The following is a 19,443-nucleotide window of genomic DNA, read 5'->3' on the forward strand; positions in this document are numbered from 1 at the left end:
CACATGTCTGCTCATGCACTCGTATACATGCACACATACACATACCCTGCCCCCCACTCTCATCTCGTACATGTGAAATAAATTCTTCAAAATATGTTGGTTTTGACCTTCAGTTACTCCTGTTGTTGGTCCAATCTTCAGTTTTTCCTAACCTTAGAGATTTCACTTTGTTGCAAGTTATGGTATGTCAAGAAGCAATTATTTGAGTCAGGTGATGGCCTATCATCTTAGAGTGCATTTTTTTCTCCAGCCAGATGAGCTCATGGTGAATTCTTGGACTGAGATCTAGCTCTTGCTAGAACCACATTTGTTTCTGCAAGTAGGGCTTTCCAGAGCAAACACTCAGATCTAAATCAAGAAAGGAAGCCTATCAGAGAAGGAATAAGTGAAGGTAAAATAAAAATTTTTATTTTTCTTATTCTTAATTGATAAAACAGAACACTTTGTTCAAAATGATCGTTGAAACAATGTATTAGATTATGTATGCTTATATATATCTTAGTGTATGTTTCTGTTTAAGTGACATAAATGACAGCAATGATACAAGAAATGGAAGGGAGGAATTAGAATTACTTTTTATTATAAAACACTTGTACTCCAGTGAAGTAAGATAGTGTTATTTGAAAGTGGGCTTGGATTAATTGTAAATGTATATTGCAAATTCTTGGGCAACCTCTAAAAATAGTTCAAAAAGAGTTATAACTGATATGTTCAGAAAGGAGAGAAAAGGTAATAATATTAAAGGTTCGATTGAAGCTATGCACTATTGGGAATGGGAGCCATGCACGATTGGGGGATCTGAAAGATCTGTCACCCTACCGAGGAAGAGACTCTAAATGATAGGAATGGAACTTCATTGGAATGTTAGTTTTTTCCTAGGAAATAAGTATAGATCCTAAGTCCTTTGAAACTTGGCAGTTTGGGCAGGGGTGTAGGGGAGAGGTACAGGGAGGAAGGGTATGAAATTACTGAAAACAAAAAGTCCTACACACAAACACAGCTTCACACACAAGAATCTCATGGTTTTGTTCTCTTTCTAGAGTGGAAAAAATGCAAGAGCTAAAGCAGCTAACCTGCTCTACCTAAAGACCAGAACTAAATAGGGTGCAAAAAATTGGGGGAGGGAGGAATTAGGCATGATTGCCCTGGGATAACCCCAAGCCCTCTCTAAAACCCTGCTTCCTTAGACCTTAGTCCAATGCAGATATTCCTCCTGCTTCCTGCACCCTGCTCTCCCATCGACAATCCTGTGGATTCCTCTTTTACCCATCACAACTACTCCACTCCCCCTCCTCAAAGATGTGACTCACCTTAAGATTGGTGCTCCTGTGGCAGCCTGGATCTCCTCACTGTGTGTCACAGGGTCTTTAATTACAGGGGCTCTGCCTTTCCCTAGTTCTAGTAATCTGGGGACTCAGTTCATTTTATACTCTGTAGCCAGGGCCTTCTAGGTGCTCCCATGCTTCCACCCACAACCCCCAGGGAAGCTGCGCACACCTCATTATGAGATCTATAAATTTCCTTCAACCAAGATGTGTTGAGCAGCCACTGTGCGCTTGCCACTGCCCCTAAAGAGCTCACAGTCTAGCAGGAAAGACCTACAAGTAAGGAGTTGTGAGTGCTGTGATAAAAGGAACAGACTGTGGAGGAACTGGGATGGGCGGTGCTGAGTGTGGAAGGGATGGTTAGCAAAAGATCCATCATGTAGTTGATGCGTGACCTGCTTTTGAAAAGAAAATAAGCAAAGAAAGAGAGGCGGAGGAGGGACAGGGAAAGGCAAAGGTAGTGGCAAGGCCGATGGTCCAGGGCATGGAATGTAGGGGAACTGTCAGGGAGTGAGTAGGACTGAGGACTGGGTTGTGGTAGAGGGAAAGGAAAATGCTCCTGGAGAGAAGACAGGAAGAGGGGATCTTAAAGAACCTTGTAGAAGCCAGCTGTGAAGTTTAGACTACATGCTAGGGGTAATGGGAAATAGCTGAAGGGGTTACAAAGGGATCATGATTTCTGTATTACAGAGACTAATTTTCTATCAACGCTGAGCAGAGAGTGAGAAGGGATGTGGGAAGAGGTAGCAAAGAGATCCTGAGAACCATAGAACACATTATATACAGTCTGAACTGGCTCCTCTGTCCCTCTAGGAACAAAGAAGAGGAGGAGATATGTTGTAGTAGTTGGTTGTTTTAATCACCTCCTATTCACCCTGTTGGAGCGGGAGGGATTCCTGCCTTAGGATTATGCACATGGCCAAACATATGACAAGTGATACTGGCCTAATGAAACTGACAGAAATTTATTAATTACATAGAGTTACAGGATGGAGGATAAGGACACTAAATGCCATGCAGGGCCACGTGGGGGTTGCAGTTGGGAACAGACTGAATAAGAGGGGCCATGTGAGGCAGGCTTTGCAGTATCAAAAGGGTAGGGTGACCCCTGGTTACCACGAAAGGATGTGACTGCCTTCTTTGAATAATTCCAGGACTGGCAGAGAGCTGAAACTTGCTATTCAGGAATAAGCAGGAACTGTGTCTGGCTCTCTTGACGTGGAGGGTTTTTTGCAGGAGCAGAATGAGGGAGGAAACTTGTGGTCAGGCCATGTGAGGCCATCCCAGTTTTACCAGATGTCAGGGCAGCACATAATGTTGGGATTAATTTTAGGCCTTATAGAACAGATCAACCCTTGATGCTTTGACATTAATTTTAACCTAAATTTAGATGGAAGAGCCGGGCTCTGGGGTCCCTTGTGATATTCCATGTGTGATTGTGGCAATGGCTGGATTGTATGGTCAGAGACTGGAGATCACACGTGAGAGCCAATGCCCAGCATAACAGTAAAACCACAAACCACAATAAAAGCAAACAGTGACATCTTATTGTTTTGTTTTTGTTTTTCAATTTCTCTGAGGCCTGGGTGATTACTGGGACCACCAGACCTGGCCAGGGGTGATTCTTTCTGAACTTTCTTTCCGTACATACGCTATTACTTGAGTAGAAGTAAGAAGTGAGGAAAAAAACGAATGAAGTTATTTATCTTTCCTAATCTCTTAACCAAGGTATTTCCAGCAGTTTGCTGAGAAGAAGACTTTTTGAAGATCACGATGGCCCTTCATTTCTTGTTTGATTCTTCTGGATAAAGCAGCATGATAACCTGAAAGGAAAGCATAAACATCTGGAGCAGTTCCAAAGGCATCTGGGGAGAGTCAGCACTGGAGGCTTGAATAAAAGTGTTTACTTCTTCTTATTCTCCAAATCTCAATGAAATAATAATTTTAAAAAAACTAGAAAAAAAACAGATCCAATGTAGCACCGACTGTCATTGGGATCAGGTATGAGTTGCCTGTTGTTGACAGATCATGGGAAACAATAAGAATTTTGTAGAAAATACAAAGCTAGGAAAAGAGATTAGTGGTAAAATATAAAAGAGCAGGGTTTTATATATTTTAAAAATAAGTTTCTCTTACAACTGTTGGCAAAGCCCTATAGACAAAGTTGGCACTGGAAGATGGTGCAGGTAGAAGGCCACAAGCAAAGGAATTCAATATGGGGCTGTAGAAGCTCAGAGGCCACCTGTCATCTGGGACAAAGCTGAAAGGAGTGCTCTATGAAATGGAGATTCCAACACAGAAGGACGAGGGCAATGCCCAGGAAACTTACAACTTGGACAAGACAAAGATGCACCCCCAGATGCAGAAAGCAGCTCGGCAGAGCCCATCCTGACCCACATCCCTCATCCTGTCCTCCACAAAATCCGTGGAGGCAGGGCTTCTGGACCCAGAATCTGTATTCACTGCTTTTCAATATATGACTCCTCTTTCAGTGGTACAAAGATTTCCTGTGGTAAACCATCTAGTATAAACACTCAAATAATCACTTCAATCCTTAGACTATCTAATTCAAGTGCCACTAAAGTATGCCTAAAACTCTCATAGGAAACTGATGACTGTAAGTTTATTTCTTAATAAAAATGTATTTTGCACATATATATATATACACACACACTCTATCTATCTATCTATCTATCTATCTATCTATCTATCTATCTATCATCTATCTATCGTCTATCACCTATCTATCATCTATCTATCTCAGGATAGAGTAAATAACAGAAAAACCTTAAAAAGTTACTTATAAGAGCCTGTGAGAAAAAGCATCCAACCCCATTTAGCCCCTCAATGTTGCCAGCAGGCTACTCCCACCCTCCCAGGCAGCTGTGTCTAAGCATATAGACCTTCCTCTTTCTGCTCCACACCTCATGGACCCAAGAGGGCTACTTCACCTCCCTTTCTATGTCTGCTTCAGGAAGGAAAGAAAGGAGAAATAAGGCTTAGGGCTAGAATCAGGAAGTAAAGGCTTTCCCAGAAACCTCCACACTTGTGCTTAGGTTGTATTAGACAGAACTGTGTCACATAGACACTGCTACTTGTAAGAGACACTGGGAAACCATGTCTAGCACTTACAGCCTCGAGTGTTCCTGCTGTCCTACATTCAAAGACATTACTCTGTACATATTAACCTTCACTATTCAGATGAACTACAACTGGAGCTGGATCTAGGATACAGGGAAATGAAGGAAAGGGGGCTTTGGAATCCAGTAGACATGGGTTGGAACCCAAACTCCAGCAATTGACAGCTGTATGCATGGACATATTTATTGTTTCTCCTTAAAAAGATTTCCTTTTTATTTAAAGGACTTGAAATGCCTTTTAGTTGTGCCTGTAAAGACTGTGAATCTTGCATTTGCCTGTGATCCTTAGCAGTAGGGTAAGCCCACATCTGGCATATGTGCTGGCCAAAATTACCCTGAATAAGTGCATGACAACTCTCAATCTGTTTCTTCTTTCTGTAAAATGGGAAAGCGGGCATTGTACTGGACAGTTTTAAGGACTCTATAAAACCATGTAGGCAACATAAAAAATCAAAATATCCCTGGACACGTTGGGAGGCCAAGGTGGGTGCATCACCTGAGGTCAGGAGTTTGAGACCAGCCTGTCCAACATGGTGAAACCCAGTCTCTACTAAAAATACAAAAATTAGCCAGGTGTGGTGGTGCACACCTGTAATCCCAGCTACTTCAGAGGCTGAGGCAGGAGAATTGCTTGAACCTGGGAGGTGGAGGTTGCAGTGAGCTGAGATCACACCATTGCACTCCAGCCTGGCGACAAGAGCCAAATTCTGTTAAAAAAAAAAAAACAAAAAACTGAAAACAAAGAAATCCCTGGAAATTTACATTTTTAACGACCAGTTACTTTGGAGTACAGCCTTGCACATGGATTATTTTTACAAGGACTGTCAACCCACAAAAATGTTTTCAAACCTCAGTTTTGAGAGGCCTCTCTCAAACTGCGTGTTTTAATGAAAACTCATTTAAAAGCATTGATTGCATCTGACCATCTCATAGTCTTGGTCAGGTATTTTTTGAAGAATTACACATTGCTTGGCATTTGACCAATGCTAAGTGGGCCTACTGACATCACCAGCAATCTAGAAATTAGAATTATTTGATTCCATAGTTATGTTTGTAACTAAGAGATTGTTATTCTTTTATTTCAAAGCTGCCCTAATGTCCTGCATGTCTCCAGTTTATCTGATGGAGCTGAACTAATCTGAGTATATTATGAACACAAGCAAGTAAGTTATTTTAAAAAATGAACCTACTTGTACTAAAAATTTACAGGTGGAAGGGTTGTCTACTAACCATATTACCTAGAACGGTGTGGATCTTTAGAAAGTTAAATTAAATGGTGGTAAAAAATCACCTCTTAACTGGTGCAGCAAACACAAAATTCAGTAAACAAACAAACATATCTTTGTGCTGTAATTTGTTACCAAAATATTCTTTGTGGGATTGTGGGATTTCCACTGCTTTTTTTTCTTCTCTCTCTCTCTCTCGCTCTCTCTCTGTGTGTGTGTGTGTGTGTGTGTGTGTGTGTGTGTGTGTGGTATGTTCTCCAGTCTCCAGAGATGTAGATTAGAATTTTAAATTAAAATGTTCAGATAACTAGTTACAATCAAATTTATCCCCAAGAGTGGAAGGAAAGTCCAATGGAGAAATTGTTTTGTAAATTAAAGACATTACTGCACAAGCCTAACATGATGTTACTGGGGATTTTAATGTTTTTACCTGCATTCAGATTAAAAGTCATCAGTTTTCCCTCTCATCAACAATTTATTTATTCATCCATTCTATTTTTATATTTTTATGGATTGATATACCCAACACTATACTAATTAACCCAATTTACAAGATAATCTATAATCTTATTTAGGTTAGAAGGGTTTTTTGGCAAATGTTCACTCTAGAAAACTGGGTTGTAAGAATATGGGCGATCTCAAATTTATTTGTGTGTGTGTAAAAGGAAAGGCTTCATATCTAAAATAACTTTACCTAAGTATACTAAATTGTTTGAGGGTAATGAAAGAGAAGAACACAACTGTAAAAGGGCCAAGGACAGAGGGATGGGCAAATGAAGGAAAGGCAGAGAAGGAGACCAAGAGCTGAGGGGGAAAATTCTGTGGAGGGGTGTGGGAAAGGGGTGGAGCTGGCACCCTTGCCTTAAAAGCTGAGTGATAGCCCAAGGGATACAAAAGACCGCTTGAGCCGGGTAGGGAAAGCAGCCTAAAGCCCGGGACAGGCACACAGGCCCAGGTCTGTAGGCCACAGCAGCTGCAGTCCTGAAAGGCTGCAACGTCCCGACCTCCAGGAGAGACCAGGCCCAGGATGCCTCGCCTGTTTTTTTTCCACCTGCTAGGAGTCTGTTTACTACTGAACCAATTTTCCAGAGCGGTCGCGGATTCATGGATGGACGAAGTTATTAAATTATGCGGCCGCGAATTAGTTCGCGCGCAGATTGCCATTTGCGGCATGAGCTCCTTGGGCAAAAGGTCTCTGAGCCAGGAAGATGCTCCTCAGACACCTAGACCAGTGGCAGGTGAGAGCTCCCGCCCCCTCCCGGCCTTCCCGCACTTCCCATTGGTTACTCTGGGGCGGCCGCCCAATTGGAACGGCGGCCTGCACGTCCGACTCGAGATCTCATTGGCTGCCACCGCTCAGCTCCTACTCAGCCGTGGCCGGTCCCTAAAGTTTGGGCTTTTCCTTTGCCAGGTGATTTTATTCAAACAGTCTCGCTGGGAATCTCACCGGACGGAGGGAAAGCGCTGAGAACAGGAAGCTGCTTCACCCGAGAGTTCCTTGGTGCCCTTTCCGTAAGGCAGTCAGAGCGACGGGGTGGAAAGGGAGGGGAAGCCTCAGAGGAGGTGACGCTGCCCGGAGACCCGCAGGAGGCCGGGCGCACTCCTGCACCCCACAGGAAAGCCAGGCGGCCAGACAGCGGGCGTGCTGGTGGGGGCACCTGAACAGGGCTTCTCGGATAGAGAGGAAAGGGGACAAACACTGAGGCGGTGCGCTAGTTATCAAGCCTGTTTGCGCGCCTGTAGGACGGGGCAACACTCTGAGGTCTCTGTGAGGGTCCCGTGATGGGAAGACAGGAAGGGCCTTACACTTAATGACTCTCCTAGTCCGGAAGTTGGGCTGTGGCCTTTGCCATTGGAAACGTTCTTTAAAATAAACAAACAGAAAATCCCAAAGGAAAGAGTCTGACCTCCCACTTCTTTGATCTGGGTATTGAAGTTCATCTGTGAGACAGGGGATGGAAGAGAAAGGAAAGGCTTGAATGCCTTTAGGAGAAACTCAAGAGGACCAGAGACAAGGAAAGCAGCAGGCCGTTCAGACCATCATAGCTGAAGACCCTACTGATGCTTTCAAGCATTTGGAAGCTGCAGTGGGTTTGCTTTAAAAGCAAGCTCTTAGAGTTGAGTACAGCTCAATCTGAAATGGCTTTTAAAAATATTTTTGTATTTATAAAGTAGCAGTGGAAACTCATGGAGGTATATACTAGTCTAAGAAGTGTAACGGATCATATTAAATTCAGAGAAAGTAACCGCAGTTGCAAATACTAAGTGTTTTGTATTAATATGACATGTAATTTATGATAAACCACAACTAAATTTTATAGGCTATATGCATATACTATATATAAATGACTCTAACAGAAATACATTTACTTCTCTTTTATGAGATTTAAAGTATGCTTCTAAAGTTACTTACTTTTCTACATTGTTAGAGTTTGATTTATTTAATGGCAGCTTTTACATGACTTTTGTATAACATTAGTACAAAAATACCACAACGTCTAGGAATTTAGTGATTAAAAGTAGAGAAGACCAGATTGCATTGCATTTGCTTTATTATTCCACATTTTCTGACTATAAAAATAGTAATGCTCATATTAAAGACAAATGTACATTAATGCAGGGTGAAAAATGAGAAGCACTCGTAGATATTAAGGACTTGGAAAAGTATATGTGAATTTTATGAGAAAATGAAATTATATTAAACAAGTAAGTGGAAAGAAATGTTAACATTTGGATAGGTATATGTATATATCTTTTGCATTTTCATTCACCATTATACTTTGAGCAGTTTCTCACATTGTTATTATCCCAAAACACAATTTAAAATTCCTGTGTAGTATTTTTTGTCATAAATCTGCCACATACACTTAAGGATTGTTTGGTGGATATTTAGTTTATTTCTAAATTGTTGCTGAAAATACTTCATTAAGCACATTTGTATATAGATATGGCTACATTTTTATTTCCTTTGAAGAGACATGAGATTACAAAGTATTTTTAAAGAATTTTCTTTATTGATGTGCAGTATAATTTAACTGAAAGTAACCTCAGAAAATATTGCCTGCAGGTGGAGATTAAGACAAATGTTTACCATTGCTAGGTAGGAATCATTTTGGAAGTACATGTCAGTAATTTGTGATTAATTTGAGTTTTCAGACTTCTACTGTTAGGTAGTTGCTATTTGCTTCCACATTATTACATTGTTAGCCATCCATTTCATCCTACAATATGTGCTAAAATCATATTCACTGCATCCCTTTTAAAAATAAGATACCCTTTAAACCAGAAGAGGCCTATTTTAGTGAGATTTACATCCAAAATAATAAGTGAATAAGGGTATTTGTATGAATTCAGACAGAATATTTTCTTTGAGCCTAGGTTCCATAGCTAAAGGTGTTATGGATTATGAAATATTTCAAAACAGGTTTAAAAATATAATTTTAATAAAAGAGTACAAAATAGCCTATGAATAAACCTAATACAAACTATAACTGTTTTGGCTGACTCATTTAACTGGCTTTAAGTATATAGAAAATTACCATCAGCTTCTTTGAGTATTTAATAAGGCCCCAACTACAGAAAGTTTAGGTTGGATCAAAGAGAGGTTTTTATGATGAAATTGAATTAAACTTAGGATGTCTTACTGAGGGGAAATGCCAAAACCTCTCATTTAACCAAAAACGATATAAATTCTCGTCTGTCATTTCCAGTTTAGAACATGAATGAGGGAGAGTGTTGGGAGGAAAGATGAAATACTACAGTTTGTTTTTTTTTATTCCTCTGTCAAACTCCAACTGTTGAATTTTTTTTGTTGGCTAGAAGGGGAACAACTGAGTCTCTTGCCACAAAACTCAGGAAATGATCAGCCCCAGAACTACCGCTGTCTAGGTGAAGGGTCATGGTTTCCTCTGATCAGCAGGCATCAGTGGTTAACCAGGTGTCTGCCTCCTGCACTTAGATTTACTCCCCTCTTCTCTTTATTTTCATCATTTCAAGAGTAATGCCTTGTTAATGGAGAGTTTTCCTGTCCAGGAAGAAGAGCAGCAAGACCTGATATGGGTTTTCACTATAATTTAAACATCATCAGTGTTTCTAATTTCTTTGTGAAATAAAACTATTAAGTTGTGTAATTAGGACAGTTAAGGTTAGGAGAGGGTTTAACTCACTGTAAGCTTTTTGAGAGCAAGAAACATTTAAATAAATTTATATCTTTTAACTGGCAGTGCCAGAGACATGGAAACAGGTAATGAATGTTCAACTGAGCTGAATGGGTACAAAGATGGAGGAAGATGTCAGCTGGGTGTCCAGCAGGTTCCCAGCCCAAGTCCCAGCCTTCACATTTGGCCAGCCTGGGTTGCTGTGTAAGAACAGGCTCACTTCCTAGGAGACACACAGATCTTGCATAGTGCATGATCTGCAGCCTTGGAACAAACATCAGACAGAAAACATTAGTCAGTACACATACTCCACAGCGGATACGAGTCTCTTCTTAAATCAGTGATTTTTGGTTAGTGATCTTTCAACCCACTTCTCTCTTTCATATAAAATACTATTGTTTTGGAGTAAATACTCTGGGGAAGACAAATTGTTAAATAGATGGTTAAGGAACATCAGAGATTTCCTTCTCCTGCTGATTAGATCAGAGGTGTCGGAAATGCTGCCTCTTTAACTTTATCCTCCAGGAGTAACTTCCCACCATGAAATATTCAATAGCTTAAAGTAATATCTTTTTCAAGGGTTACTATTACAACTCATAATATCATAAATCATAGCAATGGAAGAAAATGACTTAACTAAGAAGAATCCAAGAAAATGACCACTATCTGTGGTCAGACTGTTTTCAGTGACTTACATGACTTCAGAAAGATGACAGATTAATGTCAGGGAGAGTCAAAAGTACTATGATAAAAGCACTGAGGGGATCATGAAGAGAGACGAGAGAGGACCAATGGGGTAAAGCAGAGCCTTGGTAAAATTATGGTACTTTAAGGTGTCCAACTGTAAGTAAGCTAAGTGTTTAGATATTAGGATGCTTGCTTATTTTGTTTCAATGTTAATTTATATTGAGGCAATGCTTTTTTGTCTATGCAAACGTTCATAGTTTTTCTGAGTGCTCTTTGACATGAATATACCCTCACATACACCTTTTTTTTTTAAATTTAACAGAAATTGTGCCATCCTTCATCAACAAAGATACAGAAACCATAAATATGATGTCAGAATTTGTTGCTAATTTGCCACAGGAGCTGAAGTTAACCCTGTCTGAGATGCAGCCAGCATTACCACAGCTACAACAATATGTACCTGTATTAAAAGATTCCAGTCTTCTCTTTGAAGAATTTAAGAAACTTATTCGCAATAGACAAAGTGAAGCCGCAGACAGCACTCCTTCAGAATTAAAATACTTAGGCTTGGATACTCATTCTCGAAAAAAGAGACAACTCTACAGTGCATTGGCTAATAAATGTTGCCATGTTGGTTGTACCAAAAGATCTCTTGCTAGATTTTGCTGAGATGAAGCTAATTGTGCACATCTCGTATAATATTCACACATATTCTTGATGACATTTCACTGATGCTTCTATCAGGTCCCATCAATTCTTAGAATATCTAAGAATCTTTGTTAGATGTTAGGTCCCATCAATTCTTAGAATATCTAAACATCTTTGTTGATGTTTAGATTTTTTTATTTGATGTGTAAGAAAATGTTCTTTGTGTGAGTAAATGACACTTTTTTTTGCTGAAAAGCCTTTTTGTCTTTTTATTAACAGCATGATTATGTTGTGTTATTCTTTTTAATGCTGTTAACTTAAAATTACAATAAAACCTCTACCGCTTTAACCATACGTAGTAACAATACAGTTGTTACAATACCTAACACCATATAGTAGTAACAATACCTAACACCAGTTACATGAAATGGACCAAAATGTTTTATTGATATTAACTCTTAGATTGGATATAGATAAAGCCATAAAACTTGAACTTTCCTAATAGATTACAAAAGGTTTTTGTGTCATATTGAAATACTCATTGCAAACAATCGGATTGGACACTAAACCAATGTAATTTAGTTAAGACCATATAAGCTCAAACGCTTTTTTTTTCCTTTTTAATTTCCTTTTTTTCTAGTATAGTCTGAAGGGAACTCAAGTACTTTTCAAGCTAGGGTTCTGTTCTCAGTTCCAGTGTCTAAGAAACTTAAAAGTAAATTATTTTTTAAGGAGAAAAAGGAATAGACGTAATATAGAACAGAACAAACAAGTCCATATCATATATTACAGAAGAAATAGTATAATGAAGGAACATAATTTATGTTCATTTCTTTAGAATTTACAAACTATTTCTGTAAGCAAAATTACTGAAATAGTATGAACACTTGTTAGAAAAGTAAACTGACATAGTTATCAACTTAGTATTTTACTGGTTCTGTCTTTTTTTTTTCTTTTTTAAAAATTATACTTTAAGTTCTTGGTTCCATGTGCAGAATGTGCAGGTTTGTTACATAGATATACATGTTCCATGGTGGTTTGCTTCACCCATCAACCCATCACCTACAGTAGGTATTTCTCCAATGCTATCCCTCCCCTAGCCCCCCACCCCCAAACAGGCCACGGTGTGTGATATTCCCCTCCCTGTGTCCATGTGTTCTCATTGTTCAACTCCCATTTATGAGTGAGAACATGTGGTGTTTGGTTTTCTGATCTTGTGATAGTTTGCTGAGAATGATGGTTTCCAGCTTCATCCATGACCCTGCAAAGGACATAAACTCATCCTTTTTTATGGCTGCATAGTATTCCATGGTGTATATGTGCCACATTTTCTTAATCCAGTCTACCGTTGATGGACATTTGGGTTGGTTCCAAGTCTTTGCTATTGTGAATAGTGATGCAATAAACACATGTGCAAATGTCTTTATTGTAGAATGATTTATAATCCTTTGGGCATATGCCCAGTAATGGGATTGCTGGGTCAAATGGTATTTCTAGTTCTAGATCCTGGAGCAATCGCCACACTGTCTTCCACAGTGGTTGAACTAATTTACACTCCCACCAACAGTGTAAAAGCATTCCTATTATTCCACAACCTCTCCAGCATGAGTTGTTTCCTGACATTTTAATGATCGCCATTCTAACTGGCATGAGATGGTATCTCATTGTGGTTTTGATTTGCATTTCTCTAATGACCTGTGATGATGAGCATTTTTTCATGTCTGTTGGCTGCATAAATGTCTTCTTTTGAGAAGTATCTGTTCATATCCTTTGCCCACTTTTTGATGGGGTTTTTTTTTTTTTTTTTGTAAAGTTGTTTAAGTTCTTTGTAGATTCTGGATATTAGGCCTTTGTCAGATGGACAGATTGCAAAAATTTTCTCCCATTCTGTATGTTGCCTGTTCACTCTGATGATAGTTTCATTTGCTGTCCAGAAGCTCTTTAGTTTAATGTGATCCCTTTTGTCAATTTTAGCTTTTGTTGCCATTGCTTTTGGTGTTTCAGTCATGAAGTCTTTGCCCATGCATATGTCCTGAATGGAACTGCCCAGGTTTTCTTCTAGGATTTTTATGGCCCTAGGTCTTATGTTTAAGTCTTTAATCCGTCTTGAGTTGATTTTTGTATAAGGTAAGGAAGGGGTCCAGTTTCAGTTTTCTCCATATGGCTAGCCAGTTTTCCAAACACCATTTATTAAATAGGGAATTCTTTCCCCATTGCTTGTTTTTGTCAGGGTTGTTGAAGATCAGATGGCTCTAGATGTGTGGTTTATTTCTGAGGCCTCCATTCTGTTCCATTCATCTATGTATCTGTTTTGGTACCAGTACCATGTTGTTTTGGTTATTGTAGCCTTGTAGTATAGTTTGAAGTCAGATAGTGCGATGCCTCCAGTTTTGTCCTTGTTGCCCAGGATTGTCTTGGCGATGCGGGCTCTTTTTTGGTTCCATATGAAGTTTAAAGTAGTTTTTTCCAATTCTGTGAAGAAAGTCAGTGGTAGCTTGATGGGGATAGCATTGAATGTATAAATTTCTTTGGGCAATATGGCCATTGTCATGATATTGATTCTTTGTATCCACGAGCATGGAATGCTTTTCCATTTGTTTGTATCCTCTCTTATATCCTTGAGCAGTGGTTTGTAGTTCTCTTTGAACAGGTACTTCACCTCCCTTGTAAGTTGTATTCCTAGGTATTTTATTTTCTTAGTAGCAATTGTGAATGGGAGTTTACTCATGATTTGGCTCTCTGTTTGTCTGTTATTGGTGTATACGAATGCTTGTGATATTTGCACATTGATTTTGTATCCTGAGACGTTGCTGAAGTTGCTTATCAGCTTAAGGGGTTTTTGGGCTGAAACAATGGGGTTTTCTAAATATACAATCACGTCATCTGCCAACAGAGACAATTTGACTTCCTCTCTTCCTATTCGAATACCCTGTACTGCTTTCTCTTGCCTGATTGCCCTGGCCAGAACTTCCAGTACTGTGTTAAATAGGAGTGATGAGTGAAGGCATCCTTGTCTTGTGCCAGTTTTCAAAGGGAATGCTTCCAGCTCTTGCCAATTCAGTATGATATTGGCTGTGGGTTTGTCAGAAATAGCTCCTGTTATTTTGAGATATGTTCTATCAATACCTGTTTATTGAGAGTTTTTAGCATGAAGTGGTGTTGAATTCTATTGAAGGCCTTTTCTGCATCTATTGAGATAATCGTGTGGTTTTTGTCATTGGTTCTGTTTCTGTGATGGATTATGTTTATTGATTTGTGTATGTTGAACCAGCCTTGCATCCCAGGTATGAAGCCAACTTGGTCATGGTGGATAAGCTTTTTGATGTGCTGCTGGATTCAGTTTGCCAGTATTTTATTGAGGATTTTCTCATTGATGTTCATTAGGGATATTGGCCTGCAATTTCCTTTTTTTGTTGTATCTCTGCCAGGTTTTGGTATCAGGATGATGCTGTCTTCATAAAATGAGTTAGGGAGGATTCTTTCTTTTTCTATTGTTTGGAATAGTTTCAGAAGGAATGGTACCAGCTCCTCTTTGTACCTCTGCTAGAATTTGGCTGTGAATCCATCTGGTCCTGGACTTCTTTTGGTTGGTAAGCTATTAATTACTGCCTCAATTTCTGACCTTGTTATTGGTTTATTCAGGGGTTCAACTTCTTTCTGGCTTAGACTTAGGAGGGTGTATGTGTCCAGTTATTTATCCATTTCTTCTAGATTTTCTAGTTTATTTGTGTGGAAGTGTTTATAGTATTCTCTGATGGTAGTTTGTATTTCTGTGAGATCAGTGGTGATATCCCCTATGTCATTTTTTATTGTGTCTATTTGATTCTTCTCTATTTCTTCTTTATTAGTCTGGCTAGCGGCCTATCTGTTTTGTTGAGTTTTTTCAAAAAACCAGCTCCTGGATTCATTGATTTTTTGAAGGGTTTTTCGTGTCTCTATCTCCTTCAGTTCTGCTCTGATCTTAGTTATTTCATGTCTTCTGCTAGCTTTTGAATTTGTTTGCTGTTGCTTCTCTAGTTCTTTTATTTTTGATATTAGGATATCAATTTTAGATCTTTCCTGCTTTCTCTTGTGGGCATTTAGCGCTATAAATTTCCCTCTACACACTGCTTTAAATGTGTCCCAGAGAGTCTGTTACTTTGTGTCTTCATTCTCATTGGTTTCAAAGAACATTTTTATTTCTGCCTTCATTTCATTATTTACCCAGTAGTCATTCAGGAGCAGATTGTTCAGTTTTTTTGTAATTGTGTGGTTTTGAGTGAGTTTCTTAATCCTGAGTTCTAATTTGATTGCACTGTGGTCTGAGAGACTGTTTGTTATGATTTCCATTCTTTTCTATTGGCTGAGGAGTGTTTTACTTCCAATTATGTGGTCAATTTTAGAATAACTGCGATGAGGTGCTGAGAAGAATGTGTATTCTTTTGATTTGGGGTGCACAGTTCTGTAGATGTCTATTAGGTCCGCTTGGTCCAGAGCTGAGTTCAAGTCCTGAATATCCTTGTTAATTTTCTGTCTTGTTGGTCTGTCTAATATTGACAGTGGGGTGTTAAAGTCTCCCACTATTATTGTGTGGGAGTCTAAGTCTCTTTGCAGGTCTCTAAAAACTTGCTTTATGAATCTGGGTTCTTCTGTATTGGATGCATATATATTTAGGATAGTTAGCTCTTCTTGGTGAATTGATCCCTTTACCATTATGCAATGCCCTTCTTTGTCTCTTTTGATCTTTGTTGGTTTAAAGTCTGTTTTATCAGAGATTAGGATTGCAACTCCTGCTTTTTTTTTTTTTTTTTTTTTGCTTTCCATTTGCTTGGTAAATATTCCTCCATCCCTTTATTTTGAGCCTATGTGTGTCTTTGCACGTCAGATGGGTCTCCTGAAGACAGCACACTGATGGGTCTTGACTCTATCCAATTTGCCAGTCTGTGTCTTTTAATTGGGGCATTTAGCCCATTTACATTTAAGATTAATATTGTTATGTGTGAATTTGATCCTGTCATTATGATGCTAGCTGGTTGTTTTGCCTGTTAGTTGATGCAGTTTCTTCATAGCATCGATGTTCTTTATAATTTGTCATGTTTTTGCAGTGGCTGGTACCGGTTGTTCCTTTCCATGTTTAGTGCTGCCTTCAGGAATTCTTGTAAGGCAGGTCTGGTGGTGACAAAATCCCTCAGCATCTGCTTGTCTGTAAAGGATTTTATTTCTCCCTCCTTTATGAAGCTTAGTTTGGCTGGATATGAAATTATGGTTTGAAAATTCTTTTCTTTGAGAACGTCGAATATTGGTCCCTACTCTTTACTGGCTTGTAGGGTTTCTGCAGAGAGATCCACTGTTAGTCTGATGGGTCTCCCTTTGTGGGTAACCTGACCTTTCTCTCTGGCTGCCCCAATATTTCTCTCTGGCTGCCCTTAACATTTTTTCCTTCATTTCAACCTAGGTGAATCTGACAGTTATTTGTCTTGGGGTTGCTCTTCTCAAGGAGTATTTTGTGGTGTTCTCTGTATTTCCTGAATTTGAATGTTGGCCTGTCTTGCTAGGTTGGGGAAGTTCTGGATAATATCCTGAGATGTGTTTTCCAACTTGGTTCCATTCTCCCCTTCACTTTTAGGTACACCAATCAGACGTAGATTTTGTCTTTTCACATAGTCCCATATTTCTTGAAGACTTTGTTCATTCCTTTTTATTCTTTTTTCTCTAATCTTGTCTTCTCTCTTTATTTCAATGAGTTAATCTTCAATTACTGATATCCTTTCTTCCGTTTGATCAATTCAGCTATTGATACTTGTGTATTCTTCACAAAGTTCTCGTGCTGTGTTTTTCAGCTTCATCAGGTCATTTATGTTCTTCTCTACATTGATTATTCCAGTTAGCAATTCAACTAACCTTTATTCAAGGCTCTTAGCTTCCTTGTATTGGGTTAGAACATGCTCCTTTAGCTTGGAGGAGTTTGTTATTACCCACCTTCTGAAGCCTACTTCTATCAGTTTGTCAAACTCATTCTCCATCCAGTTTTGTTCCTTGCTGGCAAGGAGTTGTGATCCTTTGGATGAGGAGAGGCATTCTGGTTTTTGGAATTTTCAGCCTTTTTGCACTGGTTTTTCCCCATCTTTGTGGATTTATCTACCTTTGGTCTTTGATGTTAGCGACCTTCAGATGGGGTCTTTGAGTGGGTGTGCTAATCCTTTCTGTTTATTTCTTTTCCTTCTAACAGTCAGGCCCCTCTGCTGCCAGTCTGCTGGAGTTTGCTGGAGGTCCACTCCCAGTCCTGTTTGCCTGGGTATCACCAGCAGAGACTGCAGAGCAGCAAAGATTACTGCCTGTTCTTTCCTCTGGAAGTTTCGACCCAGAGGGGCACCTCCCAGATGCCAGCCAGAGGTCTCCTGTATGAGGTGTCTGTTGGCCCCTATTGGGAGGTGTGTGCCAGTCAGTATACACAGGGGTCAGGGACCCACTTGAGGAGGCAGTCTGACCCTTAGCAGAGCTTGAACGCTGTGCTGGGAAGTCCGCTGCTCTCTTCAGAGTCATCAGGCAGGGATGTTTAAGTATGCTATAAGCCCCTGACTGGGGCTGCTGCCTGTTTTACAGAGATGCCCTGTCCAGAGAGGAGGAATCTGGCAGTCTGGCCATAGCAGCCTTGCTGAGCTGCAGTGGGGTCTGCCCAATTTGAACTTCCCAGTGGCTTTGTTTACACTGTGACCATAAAGCTGCCTACTCAAGCCTCAACAATGGTGGATCCCCCTCCCCCAACCAAGCTCGAATGTCCCAGGTGGATCTCAGATTACTGCTGTGTTGGCAGCAAGAATTTCAAGCCAGTGGATTTTAGTTTCCTGGGCTCTGTGTAGGTGGGACCCGCCAAGCCAGATCACTTGGCTCCCGGCTTCAGCACCCCTTTCCAGGGGAGTGAACAGTTCTGTCTCGCTGGCATTCCAGGCACCACTGGGGTATGGGAAAAAAAAAAAGATCTCCTGCAGTTAGTTTGATGTCTGCCCAATTGGCCGCCCAGTTTTGTGCTTGAAACCCAGGGCCCTGGTTGGGTAGGCACCAGAGGGGATCTCCTGGCTTGCAGGTTGCGAAGACCATGGGACAAGCACAGTATCTGTGCCGGAGTTCCTCAGGCTCAGACCCTCATGGCTTCCCTTGGGTAGGGGAGAAAATTCCCCCACCCCTTGTGCTTCCCAGTTGAGGTGATGCCCTGCCCTGCTTCGGCTTGTCTTCCGTGGGCTGCACCCACTGTCCAACCAGTCCCAGTGAGATGAACCAGGTACCTCAGTTAGAAATGCAGAAATCACCCATCTTCTGTGACAATGTCACTGGGAGCTGCAGACCAATGCTGTTCCTATTTGGCCATCTTGAATCCTCCTCCTTGGTTCTGTCTATTTATATACACATGCATTTTAGCCAGCATTTATAGAAGAAATGCAGTTCAATGACAACTGCATTTATCTCCTCCATCAAATGTCTGTAAACAATTTTAAGAAATGAAGATAGTAATTCCTGCTTTTCAAATTCCCATACATAACTAATAATAACCAAGTCTGTAGGATTTATTAATTCCTCACCAAGGGTACCTTGCAAAGCTTCATAAATGACTGCAAAACCTCACAGATCATAATCCACCTCAGATGAAGCAAGGAAGAGTGCTGTTTGATATGGAGATTCCAACCTAGAAGAATGAGGACAATGCCCAGGAAACTTACAGCTCTTACAGGACAGAGAGGCACCTCCAGACACAGAAGGCTGTTACCCAGACCCTGTCTGAGCCCATGTTTCACATCTGCTCCTTCGCAAATTCCATGGAGGCAGAGTCACTGAATTAGAAGCCATATTTACTGCTTCTGATGGTATGTCCGCTTTTTGAGTGGTTCAAAGATAATTTGTGGTTAACTGTCTACTACAAAAATGTAAATAATTACTTCAACCTTTAAAATGTATATTTCAAGTCCTACTAAAGTCCACCTAAAACTGTCATGAAAAACTTGTAAGTTTAACTTATGTCTCAAATAAAACATTTACTCTATTGATACTATGTATCAGTTAAGACCGTGTTCTCTGTAAATAACAGAATACCCTACAAAAGTAGCTTCTAAGAGGCCCGTGGAGTAAGTAAGTATCTGCCCCTGTTTAGCCTCTGAATGCTACCAGCAGGCTCCTCCCAACTTTCCAGTCACCTGTGCCTAGCATAGAGGCCTTCCTCCTTATGCTCCCTACCGCATGGTGGGTCCCAAAATGGCTGCTTCCTCTTCCTTTCTCAGTCTGCATTTCA

General features: G+C 40.2%; 2 protein-coding genes across 6 annotated transcripts in view; both read left to right on the forward strand.

The window, feature by feature from the left end:
• The window catches only part of RLN1 (relaxin 1), a 29,445-nt gene extending 29,074 nt beyond the window's left edge, over positions 1–371 (forward strand). The window contains exon 4 of the transcript XR_010148461.1: positions 251–371. The gene's annotated coding sequence lies outside the window, so the exon portion shown is untranslated. The remainder of the gene's footprint in view (positions 1–250) is intronic.
• A 6,259-nt stretch (positions 372–6,630) lies between these two features.
• RLN2 (relaxin 2) lies at positions 6,631–12,605 on the forward strand. Of its 5 annotated transcripts, XM_024345486.3 has the most exons (3): positions 6,631–6,929; positions 7,103–7,203; positions 10,858–12,605. In XM_024345486.3, the coding sequence occupies exons 1-3, from the start codon at positions 6,719–6,721 to the stop codon at positions 10,897–10,899; spliced, it is 354 nt and encodes a 117-aa protein (XP_024201254.1). In that variant the 5' UTR covers positions 6,631–6,718; the 3' UTR covers positions 10,900–12,605.
• The last annotated feature ends 6,838 nt before the right edge of the window (positions 12,606–19,443 follow it).

Source organism: Pan troglodytes, chromosome 11 (assembly GCF_028858775.2).
Source record: "Pan troglodytes isolate AG18354 chromosome 11, NHGRI_mPanTro3-v2.0_pri, whole genome shotgun sequence".
NCBI classification, from domain to species: Eukaryota; Metazoa; Chordata; class Mammalia; order Primates; family Hominidae; genus Pan; species Pan troglodytes.

What these genes read in the sequence shown, in the direction of transcription:
- RLN2 (XM_024345486.3), top strand. Translation starts at nt 6,719, where the DNA reads ATGCCTCGCCTGTTTTTTTTCCACCTGCTAGGAGTCTGTTTACTACTG. An exon ending in GACACCTAGACCAGTGGCAG is followed by an intron (nt 6,930 to 7,102) that starts GTGAGAGCTCCC and finishes TTCCTTTGCCAG; the next exon opens with GTGATTTTATTCAAACAGTC. An exon ending in AGTTCCTTGGTGCCCTTTCC is followed by an intron (nt 7,204 to 10,857) that starts GTAAGGCAGTCA and finishes TAAATTTAACAG; the next exon opens with AAATTGTGCCATCCTTCATC.